This window comes from Botrytis deweyae (assembly GCF_014898535.1).
Source record: "Botrytis deweyae strain B1 chromosome Unknown BDEW_009, whole genome shotgun sequence".
In the NCBI taxonomy this organism is placed as follows: domain Eukaryota; kingdom Fungi; phylum Ascomycota; class Leotiomycetes; order Helotiales; family Sclerotiniaceae; genus Botrytis; species Botrytis deweyae.
The window spans coordinates 69,715-96,337 of NW_024066216.1; the positions used below are offsets into that span (position 1 = coordinate 69,715).

At 44.0% G+C, this 26,623-nt stretch overlaps 7 protein-coding genes across 7 annotated transcripts; 3 read left to right on the plus strand and 4 right to left on the minus strand.

The window, feature by feature from the left end:
• Positions 1 to 152: 152 nt before the first annotated feature.
• On the plus strand, positions 153 to 1,093 carry EAE98_004673 (uncharacterized protein; the record flags this gene model as incomplete). Its single annotated transcript, XM_038952293.1, has 2 exons — positions 153 to 333; positions 531 to 1,093. 2 exons carry the CDS (start codon positions 153 to 155, stop codon positions 1,091 to 1,093), a joined length of 744 nt encoding a protein of 247 aa, XP_038810943.1.
• Positions 1,094 to 1,341: 248 nt separating this feature from the next.
• On the minus strand, positions 1,342 to 6,822 carry EAE98_004674 (uncharacterized protein; the record flags this gene model as incomplete). Its single annotated transcript, XM_038952294.1, has 3 exons — positions 1,342 to 1,851; positions 1,903 to 6,330; positions 6,385 to 6,822. The coding sequence occupies 3 exons, from the start codon at positions 6,820 to 6,822 to the stop codon at positions 1,342 to 1,344; spliced, it is 5,376 nt and encodes a 1,791-aa protein (XP_038810944.1).
• Positions 6,823 to 7,760: 938 nt separating this feature from the next.
• Positions 7,761 to 10,420, plus strand: EAE98_004675 (uncharacterized protein; the record flags this gene model as incomplete). The annotated part of the gene is made up of 5 exons (XM_038952295.1): positions 7,761 to 7,898; positions 7,971 to 9,561; positions 9,614 to 9,819; positions 9,874 to 10,103; positions 10,162 to 10,420. The coding sequence occupies 5 exons, from the start codon at positions 7,761 to 7,763 to the stop codon at positions 10,418 to 10,420; spliced, it is 2,424 nt and encodes an 807-aa protein (XP_038810945.1).
• Positions 10,421 to 11,940: 1,520 nt separating this feature from the next.
• EAE98_004676 (uncharacterized protein) lies at positions 11,941 to 15,454 on the minus strand (the record flags this gene model as incomplete). The annotated part of the gene is made up of 7 exons (XM_038952296.1): positions 11,941 to 12,409; positions 12,462 to 12,842; positions 12,891 to 13,188; positions 13,238 to 13,676; positions 13,723 to 15,089; positions 15,140 to 15,168; positions 15,219 to 15,454. 7 exons carry the CDS (start codon positions 15,452 to 15,454, stop codon positions 11,941 to 11,943), a joined length of 3,219 nt encoding a protein of 1,072 aa, XP_038810946.1.
• Positions 15,455 to 17,337: 1,883 nt separating this feature from the next.
• EAE98_004677 (uncharacterized protein) lies at positions 17,338 to 19,634 on the minus strand (the record flags this gene model as incomplete). The annotated part of the gene is made up of 3 exons (XM_038952297.1): positions 17,338 to 18,687; positions 18,743 to 19,218; positions 19,298 to 19,634. The coding sequence occupies 3 exons, from the start codon at positions 19,632 to 19,634 to the stop codon at positions 17,338 to 17,340; spliced, it is 2,163 nt and encodes a 720-aa protein (XP_038810947.1).
• A 1,904-nt stretch (positions 19,635 to 21,538) lies between these two features.
• Positions 21,539 to 23,601, minus strand: EAE98_004678 (uncharacterized protein; the record flags this gene model as incomplete). The annotated part of the gene is made up of 2 exons (XM_038952298.1): positions 21,539 to 22,936; positions 23,053 to 23,601. The coding sequence occupies 2 exons, from the start codon at positions 23,599 to 23,601 to the stop codon at positions 21,539 to 21,541; spliced, it is 1,947 nt and encodes a 648-aa protein (XP_038810948.1).
• Positions 23,602 to 24,682: 1,081 nt separating this feature from the next.
• Positions 24,683 to 26,395, plus strand: EAE98_004679 (uncharacterized protein; the record flags this gene model as incomplete). Its single annotated transcript, XM_038952299.1, has 3 exons — positions 24,683 to 25,905; positions 25,969 to 26,123; positions 26,190 to 26,395. The coding sequence occupies 3 exons, from the start codon at positions 24,683 to 24,685 to the stop codon at positions 26,393 to 26,395; spliced, it is 1,584 nt and encodes a 527-aa protein (XP_038810949.1).
• Positions 26,396 to 26,623: the final 228 nt, after the last annotated feature.

Below are 26,623 nucleotides of genomic sequence, written 5' to 3' on the forward strand. Positions count from 1 at the left end.
TAGGTGAAATTTATATTCATCCTCTGCAATCCAAACCATCATTCGAGAATAGAGGTTATCCATACCAATTCTATGTCGGTTGATTGACAAGTTGAGCATCAGAATTCGAATAATATCATGACATAAATCTAAGAAGCTCACATATCAGTATCATGCAGCCAAACTCTTGCTCCCTTCGGAAAATAAGAGACGATATGACAACTCCTAGAGCAAAGGAAGACTCTTCTCCTTCAATGGCTCCCATCAATCAATCCCAAGGCCCCAAATCGGGTGATCTGCCTCCTGAGTTGATGGATATCATAAAGCCTGCTCTACAATTTGGCGGTCTTTCTGGTATGTCCTATTCTCGGTCAATCAATCTCTATCTCCTGTTTGTAGAAACAGAAACATTTGCACGCCTCAGCAACACTTTCGACTCATTATCACGTGTAAATCTTCACACAACTCTCCTAGCCCCCTCATACATTTTACACATCAATCATGTCACCTTCCCAATCTCTGATACCATCAAAGCTAACAAGCACCCTCAGCACTCTCTGGCACTATAATTGGTGGATTTTCTGGTATCCTCGTGTCTCAAACTCCAGTTCTCTTCGCCGTCGCCAGCTCTATTCAATGGGGCATTCTTGGTACCACCTTCTGGGGAACCCGTACTGCCCTTCTCTCCCGTTATAGGACTGCGTCTATATACCCGACGCCGCAAGAGAAAGCGCTCTCAACTTCTCTGGCCGCTTCTCTTGCTGGCGCTACTGGAGGTATACTGCGTGGCCCAAAAAATATTCTGCCTGGGTTTGTCGTTTTTGGGGCTGCTGGGTATGTGGGACAAAAGATCTATGATGCTGTGGACGAGAGAAAGATGGAGGAGTTAAGGTTGGAGGAAGGTGCGAATAAAAAGAGTGGAGATGATTGGATGAACTCGAAATGGGTGCCGTGGAAGAAATTATCCGATGACGAGTATGAAGGAATGTTGAAGGAAAGACTGTTAAAGGTCGATGCGGAGATTGCAATTCTAGACGAAAGTCTGCAGGCTTTACGAGAACAGCAAAAAAACGAGGCGGGAAAGCTTCAAGGAACAGTTGGAAAGAATCATTAGCTTTCTGTCTAGCTTCTATACACCATTGAAAAAGAATCGTCGGCTATATGAAGTTTTAGCATTGAGTTATTTGTAGCCTGCATTATCTCTTTGTGAAGATTCTCGAATACAGCATGTGATCTATTTCAACATACGAAATTTAATGGATTTAGTGCTACATTTACATTACGCCGTTCATTTCCTTCCCAATCAGAATTTGTTGCCCATACAAAGCTTTTTTGGTATCTTCTGGTTCACCGTGATGACTATCACTCCTCATCATCCTTCTTCCCAGATCTATTTCTTACCCACTCCTCAGCGATCGCTCTTACTTTCTCTTGTGACTTTTTGTCACCATTAGCCTCCTCCCACTCGGTCCATCTTTTGAACCACCCCATCGCACCCTTGGGTTTCAATCCCTTGATTCGAGCTACTCGTTCAAACACACCCCTAACAATGCTCTTATCACCTGCCTTAATTTCTAGATCCAAAAGCTGGCCCCAAATATCCAATCGCTTACTCCATTTTGCCAAAACACCCTCGAAAATTGTGCGCCCACGTTCTGGAGAGCCATGCTCAGAGCGGAACTCTAGAGCTGCAAATTTGAGCGTCAAGGGAAGATGGGTGTGTGGAGGAAGAGATTGAGTTGCACGTGGAAGGAGAGCACGACAACGATCAGGGGCCCCGAGAGTATTGAAAAGAAAGTGTGCATAATTGACCCAAACGGTGGGAGATTGTGAGAATTTCTTAGTGAGAGCTTGGAAAAGTTCATCGGCTTTCTGTATGGCTGTTAGCTTACATGTTTGAGATTGTATGGAAGTATCCCTTACCTTGTTTTTGCCAGATTGAATATAGATACTAGCTAGTCTCTCGTGAACCTCTTGGGCATCGTTGTACTGGCAAGCTCGCTTAAACACAGCTTCGACAGTTTCATCACTTCCATATGCAATCTCCAAATTGAGAAGAGCGAGCCAGATATTAAGCTTCTCAGTTTCCTCTCGCATGTTGATAGTTTTGATGGCACGCTCAGCGATCTCTCTGGCCTTGCCTAGCTCGCTGAGTTGCATCTGGAAAGCCATATACTGGGTCCAGAGACTGGAAGAGTCTGGCTGACCCAAAAGGAGGCGCTCGAAGTCACTGACAGATTGCGGTCCATTGGCATCAAGGTCACCTGTTCTATCAACCTTAATTTCCGCTTTTCTCTTCTTCTTTTTAGGTTTCTCTTCGGCGGCTTCGTCATCGGAATCTGCATTGGACTGGCCATCAGCTTGGTCCAGGAGGTCAGCAGACCAATCAAATCCGCCGGCGCTAAGAGCTGGGACATCGCCTTCAGCATCAGGCATTTCCTGGTCAGAATCCGATGCTTCGTCTCCGTCCTCTGCGGCACTTTCAAGGTCTTGCACATCATCAAGGTCAATACCGCCTTCACTGTCATCGTCATCATCATCATCATCGATGTCCATACTGTCAAGCTTGACGCCATCCACACCATCATCATCACTCTCATCGTCAGACTCGTTTCCGTCCTCAAAGTGTGAAGCTTTCATAGAGAAACTAATGCGTTTCTTCTCGGTGTCCATCTTCAATACGATAGCTTTGACCGCATCACCTTCAGAGTACAATTTTTTGACGTCGTGGACACGCTTTTCAGCCATTTCACTTTGGTGACAAAGGCCGCTCACATTCGCAGAGCCATCGACAACAATAAAGACACCAAAATCCTCGACTTTACGGATTTTTCCGGTAACAACTTGGTTCACTTGGATATCGTTGAAGGTCAAAGGCGCAACGTAATCTTTGTCGATAACAGAAGGCTTGAGACTTAATTGAACATGGTTCAAAACTTCGTCTACAACTGTGACTTTGCCTTTGACTAGTTGGTCGACCTGGAATTCGGATTTCCAGTCTTTGATATAAGAGTCCGAAAGGTCTGAAATTCGAACATACGCTGTCACATTACCCCCCAAGTTGACAAACAGCCCCTTGTCAGCAACGTGTTTGACAAATCCACGCACGATGTCGTTGACTTTCAGTTGTGAAATGGATGTGATTTCTGGATCTTGAACTGCTGCTGATGAGTTCATCACTCTGGATGCTCTAGTCGATAATCGAACGCGTTTGTTTGGAACATCGATATCAGTAACACAGACACGAACAATATCATTCTTAGAGTATTTGGAAGGATCAGCTTCTGAATAGTCGTCGCAAAGGTCTGTAAGGTTTATTGGCGCAGAGATGCTATCAGTAAGCTGTATCATGACCTGTCTTTCATTGACTCTGGTTACTTTTCCTGGTACGATCATGCCTTGGCTTAGCTTATCAAAAGTAAGGGCTTCAGAATCTTGACTAGAGCGGGCAGACAAATCTAGACGGCTTGTTTCAACATCAACGCCCTTGACGTGAACTCGAATGGCAGATCCAACGGGAAAGTTTGCTGCTAGGTCCTTGAGTAATGATACATCATCTGATACATCTAGAGCGCTGATTCGGCCACGCACATTGGGAGATAGATTTACCCAGAGGCAATCAGCTCCAACGTTATTGACGAATGCTAACCAAGAAGAGCCAACCTCAATTTTGTCCAAAGATACAGGGTCTTGTGCAGACTCAGTTTGATCACTAGGCTTAGCGGACAGTTCAAAGACTAAAGTCTTGCCAGATCTGTGACTGATAGGCAGGAAGCGATGGTTACGCGCATCGTGTATTCCTAAGACGCGAACGTCGACAATTTGCTTGGGCGAGAATGACTTGAGAGGCTGCTTTTTGGATTTTATCTCCGACCAAGAGTCAAAGGCTTGTGACACATCAATTCGGCCCTGGATGTTATCGGCAAGTTGCACATTTACTTGGGTATCCTTAACAGACGACACCCTTGCCTTCGTAAGGCGACCAAGTGTAATGTCGTCAATACTCTTGATAGTTTCATCGATAGGGTTTACAGCTTCCAAATTGGTACCAGGGGCTAAAGGCTCATTCGACTTTTTGTCGGGAGTGGCATCAGCCATAGATAAAAGAAATCTTCGTTGTCCATGGTCGACAGTGAGAACCTTGACCTCTACTGTTTGGTACTTTTTAAATCCAAAGTCTGGTAAACGAAGGTTCTTCTCAGGTATCTTATTCTTAGGCAGAAGCCCTGTGAGACTGCCTCCAAATTGCACAAAGACTGCTGTCAATGTTATGTTTTTAACGAATCCATGTACAGTCTTCCTCTCTTTGACGTCATCGAACATTCTCAGTAAAGTCTTATTCTGAGCGGCCTTGACAAGTGCAGGTTTATTCGTTAAGACGATCAAACGCTTTTGCTCAAGCTTGTCCAGTACAGCAAGATCTGACAATACTTGACCAACACGAATATTCTTGAACGAAGAACGGCTTTTGTTCTCAGATCCATCAGTAAGCTGACCGACAGGTAGTATTGCTTTCAAGCCTAGTCCTTGGATCTCGACAGAAATGTCGTCGTTCGACTTTTCTATAACGAGAGCGGACACAATCTCGCCAATTTTGAGATTCTTCAACGCGTTCTGCTGTGCCAGTCCAAAGACGGAAGGATCTTTGCAAGAAACAGTTAATTTCTTGGCCTCGGGATCGACCTTCAAAACATGAACGTTGACGACTTGTCCAATTTTGAAATGTTGGTTAGGGTCCTGTATGTAGGCCTCGCTCATTTCTGAGACTGGCAAAAACCCTCGAACAGTGCCGTAAAACTGAACTACCGCACCAGTCTTCAAAATGTTCACAATAGTACCAGGACTTTGCATCCCAACAGCTATTTCATCATACGAGATCAAAGCAGGTGACTCGGAATTGACAAGTGTCTTCTTGAGGGTTAATCGAATTTGTCGTTTTCCAGGATCTGTAGAGAGAACACGTGCTGTGACGGCCATTCCTTCCTTAAACTTCTTTTCGGGGTGAAGCAATTGTATATCTGCAAGGTGAGTTTCTGGAACAAGTCCAGAAATGTTTTCGGCCAAATTAACCAGTAGTCCGCCAACACCTTTGTCATTGACAATGAGCTTTTCAACCTTTCCCTTTACAACCTCTCCAATCTTCAAATCTTCAATTCGCAAGTAAGGCTGTTCCAGAACACTTTTCTCCAAAGAAATGAGGTATACACCATCAAGAGAATTGTAACCAAGGACACGACCACGGTGGACCGAGCCTACCTTATATGGCCCTGTTGTTTCTTCCAATGTCTCTATCTTTCCGTCCTTGACTCTAGAGATGTGGACGAACCCAGGAATTCCTTTAACTCCCACGTCGACAAAAAGACCGACTCCAGACTCGACTTTCTTGATTGTGACTTCTTCGACGATGGTAGACAAAGGTAGGGTGTCAAGTGGATTCACTTTGTTTCCGGGCTTCCCCGCTTGCTGTTGCGACAACGACGTGACATGGTCAAGGAGAGAGATACCAAGTTTTTGAGGATCCGAATTTGGAAAGGTGCAAATAACTCTACCCCTAACCTTAGCACCAATCTTGAATTTCTTTTCCAGCTCCTGGTTCATAACACTAGTTCCAGAATGCATCAAATCTGCAGTAACATCAACCATACCCATGACCTTTCCAGTAAGGCCCCTGGAGCTGACATCAACAATCAAGGTCTCGACCGCAGTTCCTGGGAGGAACGCATCAACCGTTGGAGCATCTGTGAGATAGTTCGATTTCTTCACATTGCCGATCTTCTGAGTGTCTGCGCATAGTTTGACAGTCTTCCCGTTAGAACTCAGACCGGTGACCATGCACAAAAACACTGCGCCTTCTTGAACATCGGCCAATACTACTTCGTAGCCAATATCTTTTGCGCCCATGAAACCACGAATACCAGAATCTTCAAGTCCAATGTTCATAATTAAACCGTGATCTTCGACACTTGTGACAGATGCCATCAAAGTGGTATTGGTGATGAGATTTTGTGGAGTGACGCCATGATTGGCATGTTGTGGTCGAAGGGATAATTCGATTCTTCGTTTTCCTTTTCCTAGTGTGGCTGTATTTGTATCGTCGCTGGTAGAAACAACATATGCCCTTAGGTATTGCCCCATAGAAAAGATTTTCTTCAAGTCAATATCCTCCACCTCAAGTTCGTCATCTGCATCATCTTCCTCGGCGGCCGCAATCGCCTCAATCCGTTCTGTCACTTTGTCCGAGATCGAAGTAATGGGTACATAGCCCGTCAGGTTATTTGGCAGTGATATAGCAATGTCTGTAGCATTGATCTGGGACACCTGGCCAAGAACTAAAGAGCCCGATACTAGTCTCTGCGAATTGTAAGCCGCAGTCAACTACAGTATCAAGTGGTTTGTAACACATACCTTATAGCTCAATCCTTCAATTTTGACAGTCTCTTCCTCAACTTCGCTATCATGAGTTGTCTTCTTACCCTTGCCTTTGCCCTTTCCCTTCTTCCTTACTTTTGTAGCATCTCCTCCTTCTTGATCTTCCCCTTCAGGCTTGGAAGATTTAGCACCATATTGTTCAAATAGAACATCTCTGGTGGCATCAATCTGGATTTGTTTATGTTCCAATGGAGTTAATACACTTGCGCCACCTCTTGGGAAAGCCACTTCCTCCTCCCTGACTCTTGAAATTTTCGTCGCTGGTGGTAATTTTGTGGTTGATGTGCTTTTCCCCTCTTTCTCTTCTGCCCTGGGTCGTTTCGAAGGTCGATCATCAGATTCTGAGATTTTCTTAGATCGCATGAATGAATCATTGGTAGGACCAGTCTTTCTCTTCTTATCGAGTGGCGCCATTGTTATTAATTGAAAGGAATGGCTCGTGAATGTTAAGAAAAGAGATATCGAAGTCGCACGGGAAACGAACGACGACTTTCGAGCTTCACAACTTTTTTTTCTTCTTCCTATCAATAATCAAAAAAATTGCAGGGATTAATGAAAGACCTGCCTCGATAAGGCTGACACACACAAGGCTGACTGACGCAAGGCTGACACCATGGTGGGCTGACCTCGGGAAAATGACAGACACGCAGGCCCGACACGGTTATCTATCTAATCTGTACTCTATCTGTACTCTGCCTGTACGGGGAGACGGGTAACTAAATGTAGTAAGTTGCATTCACGAAAATCACAAGACAAATAGGAATAGTCGAAATCATACATATTCATACATATTCATCATACCTTAGCATATATCTCTTGATCGTGATGTTTGATGGTGTTTTATAGATGATTCATGGTTCTTGCTTCTAGCTTTTCTGCTACTGCACTCGTTATTGCTTTTTGGCTCTTGGGCTCCGAAATGATTTAGTCACATGGTAATTTAGAACTGCTAGGTACATACAAACGTTATCACAATTCAGAGATACATGCCGACGTACAGTAAACTCTGAAAACTAAGTTTGAACACTCACGATCCCACGTACTTAATCTCCATCCGCACTTTCACTGGTCCCCAGATATTGAATTGCTTTTGTTTTCGATCCTCGACTTTATCTATCGCCAGTAAGGTCACTACACATTTTCCGTTTGATACCACAGCGTACAGAGTATTATATTATTAGAACGACCAATCCAAACACCCTTGCACGGGGCAAATAACCTTGTTACTCGCGGGGCAGCAACATATGTTCTTTAGTGATATGAGGCTTTAGAATCATTTCATTAAGCAGCCGCGCCCCTTGGAGGAATTTGAAAACCGGTCGTCCGAGTAGTCAGGAGTAATCGATCTTGGAATGCTACCCTCACGCAAACGATCAAAACTAAATCCTTCCAAGGACCACCTGCAGTCACCGTCTTCTTCAAAAAATACCGCAGAACCGGGACACACTACTACCAACAACGGTCAGCATGGTGCAGCTTCTAACAAAAAAGTAAGATGCCCAAGTTCCGTTGCTGTTGAAACGAGTTTGTGTCGGTGTAGTGAAGCTAACGAGGTAATAAAGCTCGGATCGAGAGCGAGTTGGTATGGAACTTGGCCGCGAAAATCTACTGTTTCTACACAGGTTGTGAAAGAGACAATCTTAGCTGATAAACCATCGAACGGGAATATGGCGACGGAATTGAGCCATCGCGATCAACGAAAACCTTCATCAGTCACTTCGAGGCCTCCATCAATGTACCCAGGGAAAAGCAAACCAGCATCGGAAATAACATTGAGCGTTCCACCGCAGGAGACTTCGAAAAATAAGACAAGCAGCAAGAAAGATGAGAATGTAGCCCGAGATGTCGAAAATCCAGAAACACCTCCAAGAACCCGATCGTTGGGGGAGTCAGATATACCCAAAGAAACAAACTCGCAAAGCTCGCCGATTGCTGATATTACAAAGGGGCCGGTCACATCTCAAGGCTGGTTAGGCTGGTTAGGCATGCCATCGCAAACATCAAAGGAGTTAAAAGTGTCTAGTCCTGTGGTGGAGGAGCCTCAAAAACAAGATACTGAAGAACTCCCATCAAATGAGACAATTATACCAGAGCAGGCAATGGCAGAAGAAGCAATGGAGGCTCCGAAACAAACATTATCAGCATCGAGGTCATGGTTTAATTTATGGTCAGCCTCTCAACCTCCAATTCCTGCAGAACGCCCAAGAGAACCAGTTTTAACCCAAGAATTGGAGAGCAATCCCATCAAAATTATCAAAGATGCATCGAAAGATGCACCTAAATCTCCACAATCGACACCGAGTAGATCTACAACGCAACCTGGTGGGTCTAGTTGGGCATCGGCGTTTTGGTACTCCGACAACACCAAAAAGGGTACCGAGCCTCTGGAGGATAGCAGTAAGGGGGAAACTGGCGAGATAGCAATCTCGGGCGAGCAATCTCAAAATCATCCGCTTCCAGCTCAAGCTGTTCCAGCCGTCGATACTAAGTCGTTAAATGGGGACAAAAAGCCAAAAGCGGCCGGCAAGAAAAGTCGACCGAAGTCTGTAGATATCGAGGAAATCTCTCAAAAAACTGCAAGTGCACAACTAGATGATGCATCCAAAAAAGTCACCACCCCATCCAACATCCCCTCGCCGCCTAATCTATTGTTACCGTCCGTACAAAGTACTTATCATTTGATGGAAAATCCATCATTCTTACGGCAATTGACAAGATTGATTGTACGTGGCCGACAGAAACCCATGAAGCATGTATCTTTGGCGAAGGAAGTACCAACAATTAAGAATGCAGTCGCCATAGGCGTACATGGTCTATTCCCTGCACCTCTATTGCGCAAGCTCATCGGACAGCCCAGTGGAACTTCAATAAGATTCGCTAATCATGCAGCGGCTGCTATAAAGCGGTGGGCAGATGCACATGGGTCTCCTGGTTGTGAAATAGAGAAAGTAGCACTTGATGGCGAGGGGAAAATCTTTGAGAGGGTGGATAAACTCTGGAAACTGCTCAGTAATTGGACAGATCGATTACGGCAAGCAGATTTCATTATGGTGGCTGCTCATTCACAGGGTGTCCCGGTTGCTTTGATGCTTGTCGCAAAATTGATAGAAGAGGGCATAGTATCGTCAGCGAGAATTGGCGTGTGTGCAATGGGTAAGTTGCGAGAAATCACCCTGGTATACAAATATCGCTAACAAACCATTAGCGGGTGTGTCATTAGGTCCTTTTGCTAGTCACCAAACTGGATATCAAGCAGCATTATTCAACGAGATGATTACAGAACTCTTTGAATTTGCAAATTACGAAAGTGAGGTTGCAAAGCATTATGAAAGGGCCCTTCGACGGGTCTTAAAATATGGAGTAAGGGTGACTTTTTGCGCGAGTATTGACGACCAACTCGTATCTATTGAGGCATGTCAACACATTTTCTCGATTTTGTTGATGTCATCACTAACAGCATCCTAGTCCGCCATCTTCTCGCCAGCAGAACATCCCTATATTTACCGAGCTGTATTTGTGGATGGACGCATACATGCTCCGGACTTTATTGCCCACTTAGTCGGCTTCGCGTTGAAATTGCGCAATCTTGGTGTCTCGGATCACGGGCTCATTCGTGAACTATCGGCACCTCTAGCTGGAAGTCTCTATACTGGTGGTGGTCACTCTCGTCTCTATGACGATGACAAAATATATGAGTAAGCCTTCTCTTATTTCGACGAAATTTTTTCCTGCTTTATTAACATGTATTCTCAGCATGGCAATGGATCATGCCCTTACCACTACTTCAGTTCCCGACGTACCTTTGCACATGTCCCAATATGCCCCGCCTACAAACGCAAATCCCTACGTTTTACCCTGGATCATGCGTGGTGTTCTCGAGGAAGAATTCGTGAAAACAGAACTGCACAACGAAGCAGTAGAACTACTGAAGCAATTCGATGATTGGAAACCCACTACTAAAGTCTTACAAGACGTAAAGTACAGGCTGGAAGCTGTTAGATCTAAACTATGAGGAAGAGTCGGCATTGTACATCAGTTTGAACGGGGGTTTTAGAATTTGTGTACTATAAGATTTCGTTTGGGGTTTCGGGAGGCGTAACTTTGCATATACACTATATATATATAGGGATTTGGAGACCGGGACACATGGCATAGGATGCGAGCGTAGGCGTAGGGGAATTTACTCAGGCTTTATTTGTACTTTTTAAACTGGAAATCTGACGTCCCAATTGAATACCTTCGGGCGTAGCTTTTTGTGTGACTTCAGATTTATTGATATCTTTCCTTGCATTCAGGGTTGATTGTCAAACCAAATGGTTGGTAAGATTCAACCTACCCCTATTGCGCTACTATTCATACAATCTAGCAGCATTTCATTACTGCTATATCTTACTTACTGTAGGTTTGCACGTCATGATTCTGTCACTCTATTTTATTGCATAGATCAGAAGACATTACACAAATTCCCCAGCTCGACGTAAAATCGCAGCATGTCTGCCTAGTACCCGGACCACATGATAGTTTTCAGCCTTCCCATTTACGTTCACATATTTTCAGTTCAGATCACTCTCATCACATTGCTCACCAACAGTCATCATGGTCTTTCAGATTCAAATTGATGGATTACATTAGCTTCTACCTTTTGTTGATATGCGGATAATGTGTTGCGTCTATCAGACTACTGTATCACGAACTCGCTTAGTTCGCATCAGTAAGGTTAGCAAGCGCATGGTAGTATATACATATCATGCATGTACAGTATTGAACTATTTGATCACCACCGCAAGCCGATGCATTGATGCCAACCAAGATCGAGTCTTCACACATACAGCAAAGCGCTTGTCATAAGTTGGAACATTCAGAGCCCACTATTCATTTAACCGTTCGTTTCACCACAATGTTGATCTCGACGACACTTTCGGTGCAGCTGTATCTTCACAATCGATCGTCGATTCGTTTGCTACTTTTTCTTCGCTCGTCCATTGCTCACTGGTCTTGTCTTCGCTACTTTGTTATAGTTCGTGTCACATGAGCCGGTTACCTGGGTGAGCATTTCGCACCATACCTTTGACAGAGCTGGCGAGAAAACAAGCACGTTGCATGGTAAAGCGAGCTTTGAGTGAGATCAAGTTGGAGAAAGCTACAGTGAAGGCAACGGTAAAATGAAATGTATATAAAAGTTTGCTAAGAAGACATGAAGAGAGTCGGGTAAGAATCAAGTACCCCTAGCTCGATTCGGAAAGGGGTCTAATTCTTCCGCTCTACACATTAAATTACATCCCTCCTTTCACTCCTCCCGCAGTTACACCCAGGCGGAAGAGAAAAATCTTTATTTTCAATGACAATATTAGATTGTTTATACGTATAAAAGTACTCACATTATATTTAGTATTTTAAGTAAGGATATACCCAGTCTCCACTTTTTGGTGACTGAATCCTTTCTATAGATCTATGTTGTAAACCACACCAACTGTTACCACGATGCACAAGATTAGCATTGTAACTATCCAATCTCTTCTCGAAATCCAATTACTAGTCATTTTTACCCTTTCTTCCATTTTCCTCGGACACAGCTAAACTGTCCTCGCTAATTCCGACTGTGAAAGAAAAATCGGTCTCCCCCACTAACTCCTTTACACAATCCACTAGCCTAGCCAAATCATCCGTCACCAACGAACTAGCCACTTGCATAACAGCATAAGCGCTATATCCCGGCTCTTGGGTATGTCTCGAATCTAGTATTCCACTATCAAGAGCTTCAAGTCGGCGATTCAGGCCATAAGGTTGGGGAAGTTGGATGAAAGGGGGAAGGGCAACACCTGCACTGATCGCAGCTGACAGGAGCGCAAGGGTTGAGGTTATTTGATGGCTGGTAGGTTCAACCTCTTCCATAACAGTAGCGAGGTCACGAAGCCATTTGCTACGGGTATCGGTATTTGTATGATTATCTTTGGACCAGGCTTTTGTTGTATACGACATCAACGCGAGGTAGCCCATAATACTGAAAATCAGTAATTAGCATACGGACACCTCCAAAATATGGTGTCACTTACTTTGAGGAACTCTTTATGATATTCTCATAAGTTTCACGAGGAAACTTCCCTCCAATCGAAGGCTCAAATTTCTGCCAAGCAGCATGTTGCTGCAAAGAAGGTAGAAGCAGGAGAAGCTTGCCAAACATCCTATGTCTAGCCTTCTCAAGGCGACGACCAGGACTAGTCTTCGATGTCATATCGCCTTCTCTTCCATGCATTCGAGTATGAATGGTTGAATGAACTGTTGAGTAGTAGTTCGCCAAGATGTATAGGGTCGCTCCCAAATCTTTTCTTAACCAGCTACGATCCGTGAGCGGGTAAGGAAAGAAAGTCCAGATGAATGCCACAAAAGAGCCACCTGCAACACATGCAAGTCTATATGGAGCAAGCTCATAAATCCTGTCCTCAAGTTAGAAAGTCTCAATTCAACCGGAGTAAGTAACTAACGGATAATAAGGTTGTCCATTACTGGTTGATGCCACAATTCCAATTTTCCTAACCTGAAGTTCATATCCAACAATCAATACTTGAGTGACTATGAACACGAGCCAGGCTGGTATCAAGCGAGGAAATTTTAAGAAAAGATACATCTCCAAGAATATGAAAAACCAAAGCATCACGATAACTCCTGGAGTCTTTTGATCAACAATATACCAGATGACAATTGAGCTGACCATTGCTAGTGCAGTCCCCCCAACACGAGCCAGAAATCCAAATATCGATTGGCCTGAAGTCATCGTCATACCTATTTCAATTAGCTTCTCTACAGGCTCAAGACCGGACTATCGACATACCAATTGCAATGATGATCAAAGCCCAAACTAATCTTTGCTGCTGAAAGAAGACATGAGTGTCTTCAAGGAATGCAACAATACCCAGGGTCAAGGTTGCGCAGGCCACTCTAAAGCCGAATGCTGATTCTGGGCTTCCTAAAAACCTCGGGATAGTTCTAAGCCCATTGCCAAAATGTTGCCAGGCAGTCTTTGGTGGCAAATGTTCAGGATCTTTCCGAGGATTGAATCCTGCGCCCAAGTAGACATTGTTTACACCTGCCTCTTGGTTATCCGGAGTGTTACTATCCACGGTCGTATCTGCATTTGCAAGGCCAAAAATCCATTTTTTTATTCGCCGTTGACCTGGTAGGATCAGACGATTCTTCTTCATGGTTCCATCTTCTACTTTTCCATCTGCAAACCGAACCAACTCAATTACTGCGAGACCAGCCGTGTAAAGCTAGATTGATTAGCATTTTTATAGAAGCAGAGTCATTACAACGTACAAGATTTTCCATGAAAAGAATAAGATATAATTGCTGCTGGTCTCTTCTATGCGCGGCTTCATCCCCACTGACAGGTGCACCTGCAGGAGGAATTGGTCTACTTGTATCGAATTGTTCTGCAGACAAACCTTTTTCATGTGCCCATTTCTTCAAAGTTGCTCCGCGCTTTTGATAGAAATCATTCAAAGCCTGTTCCATATAGGCGAGAAATCCGGCATCGCCAGGCTTTGATTGTGCATCAGCAGTCTCAACGTCAACAGCGGCTTTCTTTTTCGGTCGAGGAACAAGCTCCAAAGTAAGTGCTACATGTTCTAATCCTTGATCCATAACTGCAGTCACGATAGCAAATGGTTCGTGGAGAGTCTTCATCACTTCATTCCATAACCTCTTTTCTTCCGTCTTACTTTCCAAGGGCATGTGTTCCCATTGCTCGGAACGATCTTTTGAACCCGTGGAATTGACCCATCCGCGTCTTTCGCCGATTCGTACAAAAATATCTGTGATAGTACTCATTCCCAGCAATGGAATCATTATGTCCCGGAACAAGTTGAATATCCTGTCGATATCCTTAGCACCCAATTTACCCCAAGCGACCTCCCGCTTTCCAAATGGCATATCTCCGTAAAGCTTTCCATGCAACCCGCGCAGACCATCGATTGCTCCCTTCAATGCCTTAGCTTCCGGAGACAGTGTTGGGTGGGAAGATCCTGCACTGCCTTTGTTGGACCCGTCAGATGAATCACCAGGGGTATCACCATTCTCAGAACCTGGAGCAGCGAACATGTCACTTTCCTCCAAGCTTTGCAAATATGTTGTCTGAGCCTTGAGAACGCCCCTCAACAATTGAATGTATCCCGCTTGGCCTTTGAAAACTACCAAACGACACGAGACGGGTATAACAAAAACATTGACCGCCGTACTTATAGCAAAGGCAGTCAAAAACGCCTTTATCATCTGTTTGATGAGAGATTCGGCTGATGCCACAGTAGAGAAAAGAGGACCATAAGTGAAAGCAATGTTTGAAAATATGCTATACATAATGACCGGAACATTCAAGGCTGGACTTTTGGCGCGTAACAAATTCGCAAACCATATGTTAGCAAACAACCAGATGGCGCACACAGCAGCCTGCGAAGAATTATACGCCTGTGGCACTCCCGGTGTGGAAGTATGTTCTCGTGCTTTAATGCAGCTCCATAGTCCCAGCATTCCAATTGAAGCCCCAATGCAGACGGCAATCAGGTTGAGTATCATCGTTTGAAAGAATTTAGCCCTTGGCATAATAGGCAGACTGATGACGCAGATAATGGCTACAAGATATCCAAGAGTTGTGTACGTTTGAGCAACCGAATCGGATTCGTAGAAAGCTACATAAAAGTTAGGGGTAGGAACGTAAGATAGGCCTCAGTTGACTTGCCAATAGCAATTGTAGGAGCTACGGATCCCCTAGATCGTACATCAGCATCTTTTCGGTTGAGAATGGATCCAAATCATACTTGAACATCATCATCAATGTCGGTGCATCGAGTCCAAGTTTCCCCCATATTCCCTTCAACTTGGACGGCTTCTTCTCCTTACCCTTGACTTCAGTCTGTCCGGTACCTCTTTTCGAGACTCCATCTGAGTTTGGTCTCGCATCATTTTCACCTCTCTCAGTTGAGAGATCAGGGGATGCTTCATCCCTTTTCTCCGTGTGCGACTCGCCATTCACGGAAACATCCTCAGTGGCCATCTTATCAATCAGGCTGAGGTTTGATTTCCCCGCAACACGTCAATTTATTATATGCTCGTATTCATGTGCACATTGTTGGAATCAATTAAGGAAAATAAAGAAGGAAAATGAGAATATCTTAACTTGATCTCGACAGCAATTTAACATTGCAGGAGAGAGAGAAAATGCAATATTAAAATTCCTGCTTAGAGCGATCTTGGAAGTACCGGTACCTAAGCATTGCGATGAACGAAACTGTGTATGAGATTAATTGTTAAAGAACGGAATGATTGACCAATCAGTGAGGTGACGTCGGTCACAGCCTTGAGCTAGCACTGCAATAAAAATATTTATGCGAATTATGCAAGTTATGCATCTTGAAAGTCACCCGTGGACCGGTAGACTCTTCCACATTACATGCTAAGTACAGCCTTACGCATTTTTAACTTCACCGAACGTGCCAACATCCCTTATTTAACATCACATGGACAAGAGATGGACAATAGATGGGCAATAGTCGGAATCCGACAACTCAGCCGACTGATTCCCACTAATGAAGATCCTCTAAATTTATGGATCTTCAAAGTTAATCTAAATTCTTCACGGGGAAGAGCCACAATATATTGTGCGGACTTCATCGATAGCCTCGAGCTCATCACAGTTTACCGCTCAAAGGATTGAAATTGAAGTTTTCTCTGACGATGTCTAGAACCATTGCTATTGTCGTCTCTCTAGGTCAAGAGAAGAATCCACATATCGGTTTCCATATTGGATCTACACATTCATTGACCAAGAACAGTTCCTATGTTTTGACCTACGCAGTGGGATTTTTATATCCTCATTTGAACTTAAGACATCGCTGCAGTCTCTGCTCAAATATCAGGCAGATCAGAATCAGCGCAATACTCTTTATAGAATATATGGAAAGTATCCGCGAGTACTATAGGGGAGAGAAGTAAGATTTACATTTGAGGCTAGAGGGTGGGTGGTGAACAAATGATGATTATGATTCAATTGTGTCGTACGAATTATATTCATGACGTTTCTTAACTTCTAAATCTTATTGAGGTTTTGCATGCCTTTTTTGGAATCCGAGAATGCAAAGTGACTTTAGAATAAAAAGTACGTTGAAAACATATTTCTTCCTACCGACCCCAAAAATGATTCCTCTTTATTGGCTTTATGTCCCCTCAGCTCTTAAGATGATTCCCCCCCCCCGTTTTTGACGTTTCCTGCTAAGCGTCTTTTCAACGTCTGAACTAGTCTTCCATTCATTTCTCCAATAATAACTACCATCCTTACGGGGCTCTCTCGGGAACTGCATCGTCACCCGCATCGAACTTGAATCCCCCATCAACCTCGCGCAACACAACTGTAACCTCAGCCCACCCCCCACTCTCATCATTCCACCACATCGCTCATCTTACAGACAGCTGAAAAGATACGATGAAGTAATCATGTTATGTTGTTTCCACAGAAGCTGTGTAACACAACACTGCATACAATATATTAGTCCGTGACCCCTAATCCTCGTCGCACAGTAGTCCTGCAAGCAGATGACTTGTAGCTTTCTCAAATGAGGGATCAAAAGTTCGTGCCTCTGTTGCATATCTAGAAATTCTGTCGTTCCGCCTTTGCCATCTGTTTGGGTGCAAACTGGAGAAAAAATTATGCTGTTTGATAACTAGGGAACATCTCCCATACAATGACTTTAAGATAATGAAAGTCCGTCCATCTGACTGTGTGAAACCTCGAATCGTACCCGTCCTGGGTATTCACAATCATAAAAAATGCGATTCCTGTTCCCCAGCCTTATCAATACAATTCAAGACTCCTGGCTCTCGTCGTACAGCATCTGGTTCAATGCACCCAAAATCAATGCATCTTTACTAACCATTGTGCCTCTAGAGTGTGGGCGCTCTTTTTAACCCCACGCAGTACCTCACAAATAGCTGGTCCATAAAGTGAGCATGTTTAATGCCCTTCGGTCTTCTCTTAGCGAATTCATCAATCGCCCCTTGAACTCCATACCCACACCTTTCCACCAGATAACATACAATGAAATATCCAGTTCTGTTGAAGCCATAGTGACAGTGTACCCCCACAAACCACTCACCCTCAGCCCCTCCCTTTTCCTTTCTTGCCGCCTGCTCATCTCTTAGCCGATCAATCAAATTGATGAAGGTGACAACCTCGTCAGATGTGGGTGGGATTTTAGATACCGTCGGGAATTTGTGGTATCGTATTCCGCCCTTTTCAAGACCTCGTGGATCGTACACCGGACTTTCGTGGCTAATATCCACAATATCCTTGATCTGCTCGCCCCAATCTTTCACAAAGACCTCTGGACAATGACTATCATCTACCTCTCTCAAAGTTTTCATGGCACGAAACACACCCGCGATAGGCTCTGAAACAGGCGCCACTGCTTGCCACTTTGCCAAATTCTTCACATCCCATTTGCCGGAAGTAGAGAGAAATTGTAGTTGCCAGCCCAAGGATAACCGAGGTGACACTTGGGTGCAAAGAAAATCAGATATAAGGCCTGCAAGGGTTCTCACAGTGGATGGCATGTAGAGCAAAGCATGCGAAGCGGGGGCTGGAATGATTGTCGTTTTTAGGACCCGCTTCGGTCTGAGAGGTTGCGGAGGGATGTTTTCGATTCTTTCAATATCATTCGGTGTTGATGGGTCTTCCAGCGATTCCACAGCGGTATCAGGTGTTTCTTCGAGAAGCAGGTCTTCAGTTGAGGGATTGATACCATTGCTTATAGATTTGTTCTTCTCAGACAGATCAACAGGCGCAGCTGCATCAACTATAGGCTCACTTTTATCGTTGGGGTCAATTTGGACCGGGTGAGACTTTCCAAGAAATTGGGCGATCTTTTCAATTTCCCCAGGCTTTGTGATATTATCAGCTGCCCCAGCAACAAGGAAGACAGGCATATCCAGCCCCTTCCAGACATCTCTGCCCGCAAGTCCACCTTTCGCAATGTGGTTTTCATAATCGGGCAAAGTGCCAGCTGCCATTCTCCTCCATACTGCGGTTTTACTCTGGCTATTGAATCGTTCTTGAAGCCTTTTGGTTTCGTCATCTGCTGAAGGGCCAACAAATCTATGCACACTCGCACTCTCAGGGCCACCTCGCCGATCCCAGTTTCGCCAAAGATCAAAAATGAGATTCGGGACCAAAAGTAGCTTCTTAAACTTACTAACCTCGTCTTCACTAGGGGGTTCCGCGCGAGGGCAGATGGCCTAAATGTTTGATTAGTAAGCAACAATATACCTTACATATGATTCAATTCCTTACAACAAGTCCCATGACGTTCTCTGATAGCGCAATTGATTGTGGCGACGTTGTAGACGCAAGTAAGGCGGCTATAGAGCAACCCAAGCTATGTCCAATCAAAACCACACCCTGCTTCGTATCCTTCTCTCTATAGTCCTCAATGACTCTCCCCACAAGCTCTGCAAGAGCGTCCACAGTATAAGCATCCCAAGGTAATTTTGGGTCGAATGCAGAGAGGCCGCAGCCTGGTAGGTCGATTGAAAGACATGATGCCAAATTCACCAGGCTTGTTAATAGAGGGTTAAATTGCGCAACTGAACCTCCCAGACCATGGATAAAAACTAGTAGAGGTAGTGGGGCAGGTTTTGTAGGTAGCTTGTCGGCTTGAGCATGTCTGCTGAAGAAAATTCGGAGTGAAGGATATGTGAAACGACTCGTGGTGTAGGATTTTATCTCAGAATGTTTTTTTAAAAGTCCTGGGTCGACAACTTCGGAATCTACAAATCCAATGAATCAGTAATCTTGCCCAGCAATTCCCTATTTTGCGGAAAGAGTGAGCGTTGCGACAGAGCTCACCATTGATATCTATACTCTGATTAGGAATGGTTCCATGTGCACTTCCATTGAGTGATTTCGTGTCATTGTAAGCCTTGCTCTTCCTTCCATTTCGCAGATACCAGAAAGTAGGAAATACACTACACAGAAGAGCAATTTGCACCATATCCCGACTGCTCAACTTTCCCTGGATTGTATTGGTATAAACTCGGCTTGCACTGGCTGCAACAGCCTGTATTGGTAAGATTAGTTTGCTAGAGGAGTCTGGCAACGGCGAAACGCTGTTACCTGGTAAAGCAAGAATGAGAGGAAATAATGAACATAACGATAGCGATAGCAGCAACAAGAAAGCTGCCATTCTTGTAGTAACCCCCAGATGTGTTTTGGGGTCTGACAAAAAAGCAAAGTCCTATCGGGGATTTACTTTCTGGATGTAGTCAAAGTACTCATAGCCAATAACGTTGTCACGCTGCTCTGTGGAAGCTGAACTCGAATGAGTGATCGATGCTCCTTTCCCGGACAATAGAGGGGAATTGGATTATAGCAGATGAGACAGACAGGAACGTGGCTCTTCTCGGGAGACGGTGTCTGAGAATCCGTAGCTGACTCTGGGGGGGATCTCCTTATTTTTTCTAGTGCTCCTATCAAGGTTTTTTAATGTGCGTACTTTTGTACTGGTGGTGTACACATTTTTCTCCAAGGCGTGCGGTTGCTTTGTGCGATTGCGATTAGAGATTACGTGACTCACCCAGTATTATGGATAGGGACTGGTGGGATGGATTGATTGATTGACAATTTGATATGGAGGAGCTTGGTGGTCCTTCCCCATTGAATTCTCTTTTTTGGGCTCGTGTTAAAATCCTTTGTCTCCATTGGCCAAATCTCCTCAGTTGTGGATTCCAGCTACTTGCTCTACGAGTACAGTACAGAGGTTGGAAGGGTAATTAATGTAAACCCCACTTTTACTAAAATCTTGCTGTTTTTATAGATTTTGCTGCTGCTTTAAGCGATTTGAATAGATATTGAGCTGTTCCCCCCAAAATTCAATCTTTGAAGCTTTTACTTGCTTTTTATCAATTCTAATAGTTTTTTAATATTTGAAACATTTGAAGGTTTCTATAGGTTCTAAATAGATTCAGGATAAAAATTCGAATTTGAAATCCAATCAAAATCATTGATTTCAATAAAAAGTAAATAATTTTGAATAAAACGTGACTTTTACAATACTTCCACCACCTAGAGTTCACCATATAAATTTTCAACCAGCGTGACGTTATGATTGGCTAAAGCCCCTAAATATGGAGAAAAGCACGGTCGGTTTTTGGTGGGTTTTACATTACTTACCCATCCAACCTCTGTATGTACTTACAATATGTCGAACAACACAAAGATCTCATTTTTTGTCTCACGCAATGAATCCCTATTGATGAGTACTGGGTATGTACATTCCGATCGAGTATCTACTTCGTATTAGTATTAGCATATATCGCGGACTGCATTACAAATGTATTGAATTGGAATTGCGACGATTACAACGTCAACTCCATTCTTCAAATACGCGTGGTCGTTCAGCAGGTGTACATATGTGAGAGCGAAGCGAAAAGGCCCTCCACGCTAGTAAGCCAAAGGAACATCATCAAGAGGAGGTTGTGGATGCAACTAGCACGAATTATGGCAGATTAAGTGTATGTGGGTTGTTTACCAGTAGTCCATCACTCCTTCCTTTGGGTCCGGGATCTATGCGAGTACAACTACATAGGTATGCATGCAAGCCAGAAAGGACTTGGTACCCAGCCTGGATGAAGGTCACTACCGCGCCCGGGAGTATACCCTTTGGTTATAAGCCAACTCGGTCCTCTAAAATCATAAGAAGTAGGTCAAATCAGAATGGATGGTCTCAGATCGTCTTTTGTTACCCGTCTCGACGATTTACAATCACTCTTTGCGAATCAGCTCGAATTATCAAATATCCGGCTCAATATTTTACAAACAAAGCAAAATAATGGATAGCGCATGAGACTCCTCACATTTTGCAAATATTTTATCATTTAATTATAGTTCCTGCATTCGGGGAAAGATAACGGGCTGAGACAATCGACGCTGACATCTACCGTAAGAGGCGATTATCTGGTACCTTGGACAGCCATTTCTTTCATCTAAACTAACATATTTGGATAGATTGTAAGATATATACATATGCGAAAAGTCTACTATACATTAAGTACCTTGATGTTTGAGAAAGAATGAAGATTGAGTCAAAATTTAATCGAGGTTATAGGAAAGCTTGAATGGGATAGGAGCAGCCTTCTTCTCTGGGTGATCTCTACTGGATTTGAAAGGTGGTGTGTATTTATACTGTGTGATCTTTTTCAATGGCGATGGCTCGGGAGTAGTCAAATCAATGCTCCTGGAACTGGCTTGCTTTGATGATGATGAGCTATGAGTTGCAGCTTTGCTCAGGTTTCGTTCACGTGAGCTCTGGGCAGATCTTGAAGGGGTGACAGGCTCCGTCGCCTTTAATCTGTTTGAGGATAAAGCTCTCGCATGTCTTGTCGGAGGCGTTATTTCTGGGGTAGGTAAAACATCCGCAGGTCTGTCAGGTGAAGCTGTTCTCGAACTTCTCAAGCTCATGGAATCTAAATCATCAGATGCTGTGTAAAACTCTGTTTGGACGGGTGAAGATATGGATGGCACGTTGCGACGGCTTGGCAAGTTGCGATCTACAGGCTTGGAAAGTAAACTCCTTTTTGCCTGCTGAAACTCTGCTATTGCTCGTGATCGCTCAGAAGGTACAGCATGGCCGTGCAGCCTGCCACTCCTTACTGAAGTAGAGTAATGGTCCACTGCTGTACCTCGTGGTGGAGGCACTTTGGCGTATTTTGTCGAATTCAAAGGCAGGCTAGAATTCGTGGACTTCATATCCACTTTTGTGCTTCGTTGTTTAGTTGAAGGCAAGTGCGTGTTGCTAGAAAGATCTTTCTGCACGTTGTGTGTTGGGGTTTGCCTCCTCAAATGAAGGGTAGATGAGTTAGACTTCGATTCGTTGACTTGATCGACAGTTCGAGGGTGAACGTATGATCTTTTGGCCTTTGGTTGCAAATCATTGGCATGGAAGATGGATGATCCATCATCAAAGTCGTCATCGTAATCGTCCAACAACCTCTTCCGCTTCCCTTCAGATTTGCTTTTCCAAGATGGGGAAACCTCAGGCATGCTGTTGTCTACCGTCTTCCCTGACTTATTTGCCTTGGGCATTGAGTACTTCGTTATTCGAGATTGTCCATTTTGTGCAGTATGCTTCCCCCGGAGCCGCTTTTTCCCATTCACCTTCACCCACTCTGCTTCCACGAAAGTTTTTGCAGCAATTATTTCGAATTCGATGCCCGTCGAATCCCTCAATATAGTGGCAAAATTTATACAACCCTCACAGGGGTCTTTATCGATGTAGATTTGTGCCCGGAGCGGCGGTCTTAGTTTCCAAAGTTCTTCTAATCTAAACATTGCAATATCGCCGGTCTCCGGGTCGTAGATCAAATCCAGTACGAGCATCAGTATGAGCTTTTTCTCAACATGGCAGGCCGCATATCTTCCGATTTCAGTTTTGTCCCAGCAATTTCTTCGAAGTTTGAAGCCTAAATAATTGCAAAATTGCAATACTTGCTACAAAGTCGATAGATTAGCATCACCTTGCATGGAACAAACAAGAGTACTGCCTGTGGTCCAGTTCTCACAACTAGAACATAAATGCTTTCCCCAACAGAAGTCATAAAACTTACAGCTGAGCAAAATTCGTTGTCCCTTAATGAATCGTCACAGTCTCTTCTTCCCCAACCACTTGCTGCTTTGAACTTAACCCTCTCGCCCTTGAGACGAATGAATCCAAAGGTTTTGCCTGTACCATCACTTTTGTAGGTTGCTATTGGTTCTGCGAACAGCATTCTACCATTCACATTCGCAATGACTACCTCATCACTATTAACAGGCGGTGCTGGAGAAAAAGAGTTGACCGAGTTTTGCTTGAAGTACTCTGCCATAGATTTGCACGTCCTTTTCAAAGCCGAAATATGTTGCAATGATGGAGGTCTCTCAGGAATATTATATGCCAAGCCATCTGCTATCTTTGGCATCAACGTGCTCTGCCTCCATGTATGTCCATTGTGACTTGAAGGTTGATTCGGTGTCGCCGAATACTCGATCAAGTGCCTGGTGCTGGTGCTGGTACTTGTGCTAGCAGTCGTTTTGGCAGTAGTCTGCACGACTTCAATGATAGGTTTTGGTAAACCATAAGAGTCAAAGATTCCATTTCCTTTGCGATTGCGAGGCATATCTATCGTTCATGCAATATGAAAGGGGTTGAAAAGATAGAAGGTTGGATATTGAGAAGTAAGGAAAGCTGAAAGTTCACAATTTGTGCGAGGCTTGAGGGGAAAAAGTAAAGTTGTGGCAAAGACAACCGATCTTGATATTAAATGTAATAGGTCACATTGAAGCTCTCCGCCGACGCCCGAGGCAGTGAGCCTGGAGGTGCAATTTCCCGTAATAATATCAGAACCCGTAAAAGCTGTGTTCGTTCGACTCCTCTCAGCGAGTGAGGCTGCCTTACTTGAGACAAATTCACAATCAACTTTACTCGCCAAAAGTAATTTTGGTCAATAAGGTTGTACCTCAACAATTAAAGTACATTCTCAATCTAATCTTCGCTTTTCGACTAGCGTAGCGACTCTCACAGCAGACTTCTATGAAGGTCTATATATCAAAGAAGACAATGCCTAGGTATGATATAGGCCTAAAGCCTAAATAAAGCCTGAAGATACTTTCAAAGCGATCAAAATTGATTACTGATATTAATTACCTTTCCTAAAACGGACCTTTGAGCATTCAGTCCAACAAATCCGGAGGAAACCTCAATAGTTAAAGTAGATGCTTCAATATCAAATCTTTCATTATCCTACGGAATACTGCACGCTCGGATCACATTAGGTAGATCAAATGACTAAAGTGAGAGATTCAATGTGAATATCTGCCAGCAATGTCTAAAGGACGCAACCACGAGAATTACAATAAGTGCTCAACACCAGATTTGTAGCTCTACACCCATATGGCAATATGGTTTTCGTATACCAATATGATGTTTCGCAGTATTCAATATTTCCACCATGTCATATCTTGTTCCTTGCATTAAATGCCTGTTTGAGCTCCAAATAATGATTTTTTTGAGACCTTTCGAAATTGTAAAAGAAATTCAAGGGATTTTATTGATTTCTTGCGTATGTGTCTCATTCCAAATGACAGCTGAGGATGAGCTCAATATTATATACATAAACCCTTTGTGGAGCTCTTTCATGAGCTGTCCGCGCCTTTCGTTGTCTGTCATTTCTTGATTTTTAAACGTTGAACTTTGACATCATGTTCGTTTCTCAGGGATTTGTTCTTGTTGCGCTTTCTATCTTTGAATCTTCCGCTGCTTACGAATTTGGCAAAAGACAAGCGACGTTATCCTTATGTCCCATTCAGGAGACAATTACTGTCACTGCCTCAGAATGTCCAATTTTCTCTTCTTCCGCACCTCCCAGCAGTGGTGTATATTCGACTCCTGGCTTCACATCTGCCTCCACTAGCTCCGAGATCCTGACCAGTACATCAGCATCCAGCAGTGTAGCTGCTACTTATACAAGTCCTAGTCCTGTCTCTTCAATTGAATCTTCCACGCTCGTATCATCATTCTTGGGAACCCTCTCTTCTACCGAAAGTTTGGTATCTTCGTCATTCTCTTCTGAACCTTCGCTTCCATCAACCAGTCTTGTTATTCCTGTAACTACTTTGGGGCCTTCTTCGATAATCACGGAAGGATCCACTTCAATTCCAGCCTTTACTTCGAGCAGTGCTGTTATTTCAGACCCTTCTTCTTCGGCAATCCAGACCTCAGTTGAATCTTCCGCGGTAGTCTCAGAAGCCTCCACAGAAACCTCCTCAGCCTATGTCACGCCTACAGTATCAAACAGTATATCTGTATCATCTGTGCCAGTTTCCTCCGAATCGACAAGCGTTCCGGAGTTATCGACGTCAATTTTGGAACCAAGCAGTGTTATCCAGAGCGAAAGTTCTATATTTACTTCCCTCACATCCACTGAACCTAGCACTTCAATTGAATTCTCCTCGGCTTCGAGCTTAGTTCCCAGTACCGCAGCTTCCACCACATACACTTTGCTACCCTCTTCCTCATTCGTAACTTCAGCACTCCCTTCTTCTGCAGCCACATCGACAAGCATATACACAGTAACCTCTTCCGCACCTCTACCCTCCATTTCATCCATCACAATAACCACAACCGTTATTAGTACAGTTGGAGGCCAAACCACGACCGTTTTATCAACATTTACACAAGCCACTACTGTTGCAACGACCGTCATAACCACCGTCCAAGTACCAACTACCGTGGTTAGCCTAGGTACCACGACTGTTATACAATATACTACTGTGTCACCTCCAGCCTGTACTATCCATCCTACTTTGATCAATGGTGGGTTCGAAAGTGGAAATGGTATCGAGCCTTTTGAAGCAGTGGCTACAGGACCCAACGCTCCTAGTTACACCACTGCAGCCGTTCCTCATAGTGGATCAACCAGTTTGTGAGTTTCTCCTCGTCCCCAAAAGATAGATACATGTACTAATCCTTGAACTTCCTTTCCCAGAGAGTTACTTTTCTTCCCATCATCCTCAGCTACCTCATACATAACTCTAACCCAAACCGTATCCGCTTGTTCCTCGTACAATTATCTCCTTACTGGTTACGTGAAAGCAAGTAACAACCTCAGCATCAATCCATCATCCAATTGCTACATCTACCGTAAGTCCTCTTTAACATTCCGTTCCCCCACTTTTTCCCCGAACAAATCATTAACCCTCTCTTTAGTTCAAACCCCCACGCAATCCTCCCTCACTACCCTCATCAACTCCTCCACTTACCCTGGTTGGAGCATGATCTATCTCTTCTTCACTGCTCCTGGAAGCGTCGGAGATGGAGTGCAGAGTGTACCTTTGACAGTGCATTCTTACTGTGATAGCGGGGCTACCGATTCACCAGGATTGTATCTGGACGATCTTGTTGTTAGCGGTTAATGGTTTGAAGACAGTGGGAGGGGTGCGAGATGAGAAATGGTGGTTGGTTTGAGATGGAGGAAGGGGAATGAGAAGTAGGAGACATAAATTGGAAAAGCCTTTTCTTTTAGTTTGTTGTTTAATTACTGTATTGGTGCGTGATTTAGAGGTTGTATTAGTGTGAAAGGGAGTGTGTAAGGTTAGTGACAGATTGTTGGATTAGTGAGTAGCTGTTGTATGCATTAATAG